The sequence below is a fragment of the Rhipicephalus sanguineus genome, chromosome 1 (genome assembly GCF_013339695.2).
Source record: "Rhipicephalus sanguineus isolate Rsan-2018 chromosome 1, BIME_Rsan_1.4, whole genome shotgun sequence".
Classification (NCBI taxonomy): Eukaryota; Metazoa; Arthropoda; class Arachnida; order Ixodida; family Ixodidae; genus Rhipicephalus; species Rhipicephalus sanguineus.
Genome location: NC_051176.1, coordinates 170,155,362 through 170,166,779, shown reverse-complemented (window position 1 = coordinate 170,166,779; position 11,418 = coordinate 170,155,362). Strand labels below are relative to the sequence as shown.

General features: G+C 46.2%; 1 protein-coding gene across 1 annotated transcript in view; it reads right to left on the bottom strand.

The window, feature by feature from the left end:
• The window catches only part of LOC119402150 (fatty acid CoA ligase Acsl3), a 60,074-nt gene that overhangs the window by 2,496 nt on the left and 46,160 nt on the right, over positions 1–11,418 (bottom strand). The window contains exons 13-14 of the mRNA XM_037669275.2: positions 9,894–10,082; positions 4,781–5,059 (exon numbers count right to left, since the gene is read on the bottom strand). Of these exons, the coding sequence (XP_037525203.1) occupies positions 4,781–5,059; positions 9,894–10,082 (468 nt within the window). The remainder of the gene's footprint in view (positions 1–4,780; positions 5,060–9,893; positions 10,083–11,418) is intronic.

Genomic DNA, 11,418 nt, shown 5'->3' with positions numbered 1-11,418 from the left:
CCCCCACCGCGGGAGCGGACTTCGTCTGTTGCGGCTTTCTGAAATGGGTGCTGGTAGCGTCGGAGTGGTGACAGCTTCATTGAAGCCGACAGGGTCAGACGGCTTAGGATTCCGAAGGTGGGGACAGACTTCGGATTCTGAACAGTCAGAAGAACCCAAGTGAGGGCGGAAGCGTTTCGGTATCTAGATGACCTGAGAAGAGATATCGCCACGCTGCAGGGCAATCCGGCTATGAAGGCGATATTTATTCACTATAAAACGAATTTGTGCTCGCCTTCAGCGGTAGACAGATTTTTTTTCTTTCGCGAGTCTTGTGCTGAGGCTGAACTGACGCTGTTAGAAGACCGCCTATTTGAGATGCTCACACAGCAACCTTCTCAGCAAAGCAGATCATATGTGCAAAGTAAATGCATACTTTTTCTGAATTCACTCGTCTTCATTAGTGATTCGAGTGATTTGCTTAACGTGTGCTATTTCTAGCATAGCTAAGTTTGTTCGCCAAGTATGTCTATTTCGGTGTCCAATCCTTCTTACTGTTGCTGTGAAATAGTGTATTTTTATTGCAATTGATACTTGTAATTACGTCATTATTGCTAATTATGTACTTTGTCCACCCCCTCCCCTGCAATGTCCTAATGGCGCTGAGGGTACTGTAATAAATAAATAAATGAACTGAATGTTTCGATGCACTGTAACTTTATTTACAACATTACGCTGCACTAATAAGTGTCTTTGCGTAGTATGAGCATCCTTGAAATAAAAAAAAAGTATTCCAGTGTCTGTATCGCTGTAACTGTATTCTGGAATACTTTTTTCGTCTTATTGCAAAAGTATCTCCGAAATATCCCGTTACGTTAAAAGCAAATGTATCTCAGTATCTGTATTTTAGGCTTCCAGTTCATGTATTTCGATATCTGAATTCCGGAATACTTTTGTGAGTATCTCTGCCCAGCCCTGATATATATATATATATATATATATATATATATATATATATATATATTGCGTGTGTCTTACGAATAAAGCGCCTTTGAATAATTTTTTCAGTTGTTCAAAGGTACATAGAATCAAACAGGCAAATTTTAAAAAATGGGTATTTTTGTATCGTTTTCGGCAAAAAACTCGGTAGGGAAAGGGTTAATACATGCACTTGAGTGCCAGAGACGGACGGACGTACCGACGGGACACAGACTAGGGATGGTAAGATCAATTAACGATTAATCGATTAATCGGTGCAAAGTGTCCCGCAAGATGATCAGTCGTCATCGATGTTCATTCAATTGACTTAATCGATTAAACCTATTAGATTAATCGATTTACAGATAGTGACAGGAGAGACGGGAAAATCCTGAAATCGTACTAGAATGCTAAGCCAGAACGGCGACTGTGAGACAACGGAAAGCGCATGGTTGGCGAGATGGAGCGGCTGTTTAGTGCCCACTGATTTCTGGAGTCCCAACTAATGCCGTAATCGTCCGAGTCATCCCACACTGCTCATGCATTAATTATGTCACGCAGCCAGCCTTCACGCAGCCAGACTCTCGGCGAATACATTTTCTGCTCATTTTTCCTCGTTGTACGTGCCCAAACAATATTAGTAAAGAAAATGTTTGGTCTGGGACAGTTTTCAATAGACGTGCACTTCAATAGACGTGCATAACGTTGCCATGCGGAGCGGCAGCGCTAAAAGCTACTGCACGCTCTGATACGGAGATCGTGCGCTGAGCCAAGACACCTTTATGCTTCAGTCGTGCAGCGTAGTACTCCGATGGTTACTTCGCAGTTATTACGCTGGTATAAGGCATCAAAAGTCAGGAAGTCGTAGATGCCTTTGCTATTCTAGACGCCCTATAAGAATATAGTCGTTGAATGCCGCGTCCAACCCAGCCCGCTGGAGACTTTCCGGGTTTGAAGGTTTTTTTTTTTTTTTTTTGCTTAGTGAGGTAGGCATGTGCGCAATGTCCTGCATGGACTACCCATTGGTTACTGCAGCTCAGCGCTTCACTAAGTTGATATTTAACGCAGTTGTATACAAAGTAAAATAATTTCACGAGAATCAACTAGCATGCAACGGTTCCTGCTTGCAGTACGATATGCGCATGTAATTTTTATCCTGCGTAATTTACTTAATAAAAGAACTTAATGCAAAGTATATCACAGGTTCCGACGGATTGCTACTTCTCATAGCGCAGGTGAGGCAAACGTAAATTCCTATGCCAAATGCGCTGGAGGATCTACGGTTAGGGTTCAGGGACGCTTTGTAATCATATCAACGACAATATACGAGCTTCAGTGTGCGGCTTGCGAAAGACTAAAAGCTTGAATTGAAACAATAGGCACCCCATTTCCCCTTACCCTCTGGTGCGAGCAACTATATGCACAGCAGAGGAGATGTCGATCGCAGCAACATCTGCAGCGTCCGAGCGACTATTCTCAGTAGCTGATTGTTTGGCCCTTCAAGTTGCTTGTTGGTCTGGTGGCGTGTTGTTCTTTGGACACAACGATTCCTTGGCACGGACCATATTGATGAAAGGGCAACGGGATGGGAAGGGGATGAAAAGGTTGTTGTAAGAGCTAGACGCGTTGCTTGTCGATCAAGCAACAGTGTTAGTGCTCAAGCGCGGCCGCGCCGTATCAAAGGTCTCAGCCATAAAGTGTCGTATTGTATGGTCTCAGCCATTTGACATTTATTTGCTCTGTTGAAAAGAGCATGTTGTTCGAAAACCAAGAGCCTGCAACTTTTCTTTTCTCGTTTTACATATTGCAATTTTTTGACATACTTTCATTGGACCTCATTCTTCGCCCGTGTCGTTTTTTTCCTTATTTCTTGCTTAGTTCTGCTGTGTTTCACTCAACAGGTTCCACTAAAAAGACCGGTGGACATGTATTGTGGTTTGCCGAAAAGGAGCGACGCAGGACCACAGAAGACGCAAGAATGACACAATCCTGGGTCCTCATGTTTTGTGTCACCCTGCGTCGTTTCTTTGCGCTCAACCTCAACGTATGCACTCAATAAGTACCATTTTATAGCGGCATTTCATGTAGCGTTCCCTAGCATTCCAGGAACACTCCTTGGTCGACATCATCATCAACATCATCAGCCTGATTACGCTCACTGAAGGGCAAAGGCCTCTCCCAATTTCGCCAATAAAGCCGGTCCGGTGCTTGCTGCGACCACGTTATCCCTGCAAACTTTCTTATTCGACAATCATCACTTGAAGTTTCCATCAAGTTCCTGAATTTATGCGTTGTTTGGTTTCATACCATATGTTGCTAATCCTTGCACTAGCCATTGGCACCAATTACGTTCAGTATTCCACAAAACAAATACCATAATTTATTAAACTGTTACGCACTTGTGCTTTTCATCTTTGTTGCACCTACCAAACAAATTAACGAGTTGAAATGTACATGAACGATAAACGGTGTTTCCGCCATTTTGAAAGCGCCCGCTGAAAATGTCGATTAATCGAGGAAATAACCTTCATCAATTGGCCGCGAGATCGAGCAGAGTCGGCACTTAGCGGCGAGCGGACGAAACCCCGTGGTGTGGACGGCTCCTTGCGTCGTCTGCTAGCCACACCTGTGTTCGCATGTGTGCGTACGTCATGCACGTCCTCAGATTATTCTGAGGACGCTCGTCTTATTCCGTTGTGCTAGCACAGTATCAAATGCTTGCACGTATGCCTACACGATATACATAACCATTTCGCCTTACGAGACTTGCATGCACTCTAATAAGTGAGTGCATGCACGTGTCGGTATGGCGATAGGTCTAACCATCGTACCATCGATTCGCCAAAATCGTTTCAAAGTGGGCACCGCGTTGTCGTTCAAGCACATCACATAGTGCATTTGGCGTCGTCCTAAACGACAAACAAGGTACTAAATGTCGAGGTGCGAATGCAAAATTTTATCCACACCATCTCGTGAAGTGTTGGCGATTTGGAAATCCTTATGATACCGCGAAGCATGAACTAGCGTCTGAAGAGGCCGGTTAGCGGTAAAAAAGACCTGAAGCCACGCATTTCTATAGCAGTACACGTATTCATGCAAACAGAAAAGCAGAGTGCGCAAAGTTCTACTTCATCTAATTACGTAGAAATACCGGCTCTCTTCTTTTGTAGCCGCTAGAGCAAGAAGTAAATACTTAATTGTCTTAGTCGCGCAACACTATTCATATTGTGGTATAGGCAAAACACAATTTAAACACGCGCAAATAAAGCAAAAAAAAAAAAACATCGAGCACAGTGCAAAACATGAATGTGACCGAAGGCCAGTACCCCATTGATTTGCGGATTGCGCTTCTCTCAGACGTAATAGGAACGTTAGGCCAGTTTCGTGCATTAATGTGGCAACGGAGGGCGTACACATCACCATTTGGGCTGCAGTCAACGAGCTTTATTCGCCGACAATCGATTCACACCGCCTACGGCGGAGCACCGCTGCGTACACTTGTATACGCGCCGCCGACCGCCTATTCACACAAACACGGCGATCGTGCTGCCACCTATAGCCCGATCTCGCGGCGAATAGCAACTAATAGATTAATGGCCAAACCGGTGAACGATTAACCGTTATTCGATTAAAATATTTAATCGACCATTCCTAACTCAGACAGATGTCGGACGTGTTTGCGCCATAGTGTCTTCAATAACGTTATCTGCTGGAAGCGTTCAGCTGACGTCACTGATGATATTCCTTACGGTAACATATGATTTAAGGCAGATAATTAAACCGATACGTGTCGCGAAGAAAGGAGAACTGAGCATCAACTTACTTTTAGTGCAGTGAGTTGTCAGTTCGTTGGCCACGGCATTGTGTAAAATGGGATTTTGGCAAAGCTGTGCCAAGCTTTGGTTCTCGTCAATGGAAAGGGACTTTGCTTTCTGCTTCAGGGCTGCCTCATTTGGTTGGACCAGGGCAACGATGAACGTACTCAGGGAGCTCCCGCACACGCAGACATTGTCAACCAGCGGATGCGTCTTCAACACCGTTTCGACCTTGCCCAGCGACACGTACTCGCCATTCTGCAACTTTACCAGGTCCTTCTTGCGGTCTGCAGCACAACACGCGTACATACTATGACCCTTGACAACACATGTCCTACACACGCCTCTGAAGAAAGCAATGTAGGACTTATACGTGCTATCGCTACTACTACCACTACTATAGTGCGCTGCCAATATTTTTTTTTCTGCTTGTTAGGGTGGCGGAGATCTGCTATTGAGTCTTAATATGCAGAGTATTCTCCTAATCACCAACATACCTTTTTTGTTCTATTGTGAAAAAAAAAAAAACAAGTCCCTGGCCGCGCAATGATGCTAAACTGTTTCCTTCGGACGTATCGAAAAATGACCTCATGCCCGCAAATGGTGTGATCTTGTGCAGCAAACTGAAGCCATGATACATTGTGCGGCAGTTTCTCCACCGCAGCCGTTGCGAAATTGGCAGAGCGTCCCTTTTAAATGCGAAGCATTTCTTAGCGAACTTCTGCGACTTTGAGCGTATCTATCTATCTATCTATCTATCTATCTATCTATCTATCTATCTATCTATCTATCTATCTATCTATCTATCTATCTATCTATCTATCTATCTATCTATCTATCTATCTATCTATCTATCTAGCCGCCTACGACTTCTTGCTCTCCTGGTCGCTTGGTTCATCGAATGTGCACCAAAATTGGTATGGCGTAACATGACTGTATGACGAACATAAATGACAAGTCATAACATGAAAATCATGACATGCATGTCATGTACAGCATGATTTACATGCTACGCTTATGGTGCGCTGGCGGCCGTTTCGCTAGCTTGATATACACCAAAATTGGTATCTTGCGACATGACTGTGTGACGAACATAAATAACAGGAGTTAACATGTAAATCATGACACGCATGTCATGTACAGCATGACTTACGTGCCACGCTCATGGGACGCTGGCGGCGGTTTCGCTAGCTTGATCTACCCCGAAATTGGTATTGCGTGACGTGACCGTGTAACGAACACAAATAACACGAGTTAACATGAAAATCATGACACGCATGTCATGTACAGCATGACTTACGTGGCACGCTCATGGGGCGCTGGCGGCAGTTTCGCTAGCTTGATCTACCCCGAAATTGGTATTGCGCGACGTGACTGTGTGACGAACATAAAAACACGAGTTAACATGACAATCATGACTCGCATGTCATGTACAGCATGACTTACGTGCCACGCTCATGGGGCGCTGGCGGCGGCTTCGCTAGCTTGATCTACCCCGAAATTGGTATTGCGCGACGTGACTGTGTAACGAACATAAATAACACGAGTTAACATGAAAATCATGACACGCATGTCATGTACAGCATGACTTACGTGCCACGCTCATGGGGCGCTGGCGGCGGTTTCGCTAGCTTGATCTACCCCGAAATTGGTATTGCGTGACGTGACTGTGTAACGAACACAAATAACACGAGCTAACATGAAAATCATGACACGCATGCCATGTACAGCATGACTTACGTGCCACGCTCATGGGGAGCTGGCGGCGGTTTCGCTAGATTTATATACACCAAAATTGGTATCTTGTGACGTGACTGTGTGACGAACATAAAAACACGAGTTAACATGACAATCACGACTTGCATGTCATGTACAGCATGACTTACGTGCCACGCTCATGGGGCGCTGGCGGCGGCTTCGCTAGCTTGATCTACCCCGAAATTGGTATTGCGCGACGTGGCTGTGTAACGAACATAAATAACACGAGTTAACATGAAAATCGTGACACGCATGTCTTGTACAGCATGACTTACGTGCCACGCTCATGGGGCGCTGGCGGCGGTTTCGCTAGATTTATATACACCAAAATTGGCATCTTGTGACGTGACTGTGTAACGAACATAAATAACACGAGTTAACATGAAAATAATGACACGCATGTCTTGTACAGCATGACTTACGTGCCACGATCATGGCGCGCTGGCGGCCGTTTCGCTAGCTTGATCTACCCCGGAATTGGTTTTGCGCGACGTGACTGTGTGACGAACATAAAAACACGAGTTAACATGAAAATCTTGACACGTATGTCATGTACAGCATGACTTGCGTGCCAAGCTCATGGGGCGCTGGCGGCCGTTTCTCTAGCTTGATCGACCACGAAGTTGGTACTGCGCGACGTTACTGTGTGACGAACATAAATAATAGGAGTCAACATGAAAACCATGACACGCATTTTCCTCAATAACATATAAGACGATGTATGCAGCTCTTTTTTAATGCCGGAGATACCGGGTTCGATTCCCAGTGCCGACCATGAATCCGCCGGTTTTTCTAATGGTAGAGTAGTACACCGACGTGGCGCTCGGTGGTTGATTGGTACTCTTCTCGAAAGGTGGCCTTATAAATATCCCTGAAGGCCACTGGACGCACCTTAACCTATCACAGCCTTGGTGAAATTGTCGAGCATCCGCCGCTGCTCTGAGACGAAAGGAATTGCCGCCGCCGGTATACATCTCGATAAAATAGGTACAAGCGCACATCCGGTCACGTGCTCGGCAGAACTAAGCATAGACGAAGGGGGCAGCCCTCATGCGCACGCATAAGGAGGGAGGGGAGGGAGGGCTGCCCCCTTTATACTTTTACTCAATCGGACCTGTCCCGTCATTGTTTAAAGAGCAGGGTTATGGTCACGCAGGTTTCTGACGATAATAGCGGCCGAAGGCCCCTGATGTTGCATTCCAAGAACTGTTTACTTCCCATCTTTACTTCAGGAAAGCTAGGGACCAAAGGCAGGTCATTGTGAGCAGCACGTCATCACTTCAATTTCATTTTATTGCGATAGCAATTATATGGACACACTCAGCTGGTTTTTTGCCGTCAACGTCGCTGTCACCGTCATGCCACGTATATATAATATATATTATACAAAAAAGCCGCAAAGAAAAATAATTCAGAAAAATACATTTCGACGCGCGGAATCGAACGGGTGATCCCTCGCTCCGCAGCGCGCGGCGTTAGACTGCTAGGCCACGAAGAGCCCCGTATTTCAGCATGCTAAAGGCGAGCTATTTGTATACACCATTTACTTCAGCGTGCTTTCTTGCTCACCAGCGAGATGGCGCGAAGTGCGCGAGGGGGCGCGTTTTAAAGGTCATCGCCCCGCTCGTAGCGATGAACGCGCGTTTCCGTGCACTTCGCCCTACAGGGCGTGGTCGCCTGCGCGCGCGCTTATCTATTGGACGGAGGGGGGCGGGGGGGGGGGGGGGTGTCGTATGTTTTTGTGCTGTCACCGCGATGTCCGCGCTGAAGTTACAGAGCGTACGAAGGTCACTTCACTCGATGCAGCGGCCGCGTTTGCGAAAGGAGCGCGTTGTTGAAACAGAAATACGTAACAACTGTAACAGTTGTTAGTTCGCGCTCGTCCTGTGATACCTGTGCATTCGTTTCATGCGTCCTTCTTTATGTTTGAGCAGCGCACTATAAGTGTGAGCTGTGACACTTGATAGTTCGCGCTCGTCCTGTGTGTGTTCTTTTCTTGCGTCCTTTGCGTTTGAGTGACGCGCTGGAAATTTAGAGCTACTTTCCATTCTTCGCGTTACATTCTAATTTGTTGCTATCGCATTCATTGCTTCGCCGTTGCGGTGAAACTGCGACCTTTCTTTTAGTCATAGTTAAGCATGTGTTGTCTTTTGGACTCGACCAACGGGAGAGGGGGGGGGGGGGTGAGGGGCGGCGCCGAGATGGAACTTTGCCCCCCCCCCCCCCGATGGGGAACCTTGAGCACGCCAGAAGTACAGTCAAACGCCGCTACAACAAAGGCTTCTATACGAAATAGACTGTATAACCCATGGCCTGGCCGGATTCCTACCTTTCCTATGTATTGTGAACGCCGGCCGCTACAACGAAGAGCGCTACAGCAAATTTGACTTTTTTACACAGCGATTCATATGCTACCGATGACTGAATTGTTGGTATACAACGAGTACGCTTAGCCGCACATGTAACGCGAAGCAACCAAATGAATCGCATCAATGGGGCTGCAAAGTTGTTCTACAAGTTTTAAAGCACTACGAAAAAAAGAGGCGACATTGCAGCGGGCTGCTCTCCAGCCAGGGCCATGCCGGGTCGGCAGGCAAGCACGGGGGCACGCCGCAAGGCGCACGTGAGTTTGAGCATCCGGACTAGACTTGCGGGGCGACATCCAGCTACAGAAGAACTGCTTTATGGCTAGCAGCGAAGCGACAATGGCATTTGACGCGCTGCTAATCGGTGTCTTCGCATTCCCTGACCTCGAGCTACAGCTTGCCATGAACGTCGACGGCATCTGGTCGGCGGTGGTTGAGCATTGAGCAAGTCACTACTACTGGGCAGAAGAAAAATGCGTTGTTTTCGCCAAGGGCCATTTGAATCTTATTGTGAATAAACATTTTCATCTCTCAGCATGTTTATCTGCTTTATCGGGGTCAATAAAGTGCGCGATGCATATAGCGAAGTGACATGTATAACGAAAAATCATCGCGGTTCTACACGCTCCGTTGTCGAGGCGTTTCACAGGCATACTTATGGTTGCTTGGCAGGATACCCACCCTGTGATAAATTGGCGGCACGATACCGCCATACCTAAAGATTAGGTCACCTCTTTTTGTGTGTATTGTTCTTGAAGGCTACCAGTCTTCTGCCGACCACCTCCGTTAATATTATATCCAATATCACGATTGTTTGGCACATTATGCTACTGTAAGCGACGATGCTAGACATTTGGTTTGCCGAGGCAATGGTCTAATGGCAAACAGCTCTGACGAGCGTAAAGCTTTGGTAATCAGGGCCTTAGACATAAGGCTCCACAAAAAAGACGAGTGCCGGTATCGACACTTTAGTGGAGCAATGTTTGTACGCACGTACCAATAATCCGGAGCAGGCCTTTGGGCAGGAACTCGCCAATGTCCCCAGTATAGAACCAACGCATCTGGCCGTCGTCCTTGAAGCTCTCCGCAGTCAATTCTGGCTTCAAGTAGTAGCCTGCTGCCACAGTGGGACCCCCGATGACCACTTCGCCTCGCGGGTACGGCCGGTCAGCCACGTGGTAGCCACCTGAACTCGATAGCATCCAGCGCGTAACAAGGAGTTGAAAATGTAATAGTATAGTAAAAGCTTGTTAATTCGAACTCGAAGCGGATTATAAGACTGTTCCAATTAAGCGGAGTTAGAATATGTGGGCGGGCGCTAGAATGAACAGACACTGCGCCACACTGCGCGGGCAGAACCCAAAGAAGCCACCTCTGGACTCGTTATCGCGAATTAAGCGATACTACACGTTTATAGCAGGTGATTTCGTAAATTAAGTTCATGGAGCTCTAACTGCAAGCAGCATTAATTGATCAGTTTGTGATACGCCACAAACAAGTAGCGGCATGCATTCGTGTGAGAAGTGAGTCTATAAAATATATGGCGCCAATTGTGCTCCAAAACACGTTCATTTACATGGCAGAGTTAACACAATCAAAATTAGAAGTAATCAGCAATTTGCAGTTGCTTGCGCTTCTTCTGTCGCGACTCCATGAGCATCGCTTGCAGCTTGCCCAAGAGCTCCAGCTCAGTGTCCGAATTCTCTTCTGCGGAGAAATGCTGCTGTTTTGTTGCTTTTGCATCTCTGGTAAATTTGGTTTGGTTTGGTTTTGCAACACATTGTGATCACTCTTGGCCGACTTCTGCAAGGAGCACGAGGAGCCATGTAAGCCAGGGGGCTCCCAGTTCGAATTAACCAATGTGGATACCGAGGCGTTCGAATTATCGGGAGGTTTCCCCCACAGAAATACACAGGACTGTGCCGGGACCAGAGCGTCAGTTCGAATTAACTGTAAGTACGAATTAACGAGCTTTTACTTATATATACTTTTCTTGTGTACTAATTGTAGTATTTAGTCGTCAGTACTCGCACTTTCTTTGCTTAGCCTTTGAGGGATAATGGGACGAATCTGTTTCACTTTTTCGTCTTCAGTAAAAGCTTCCTCCGCCGCTGCGCGCCGCCATCAGAGCTATGATTTTCTACAGCCATGGGCTAGAAATATTTAAGAAACCAAGAAAAAATATTTCGCGCGTTTACAATATGTGGTGTCGGTGATACGTTGAGTTTAAATTCGTTTTGCTCTGTAGAATGTTTTTACATTTGTTGTTTCATTGCGTGCAAGATAGCTAAAGTTCTAGACTTTAGTAGTTTTCTCCTTTTCTGTATTTCGAGAGAAGTAGTTCTAGCATGAGTCTATGGACTTTGTTTCAAAATTGGAGCAGTGTATCGGCCAATAATCGTGTCGAAGCGTACTCGAACAAAAAATGAAGCAGTTTCTTCGTAAGCTTAACCACCAAACAGGCCCCCAAAACTGCGCTTTCAAGTTTTTTTGGGCACTATTACGTCGCAAGACATGCTTTC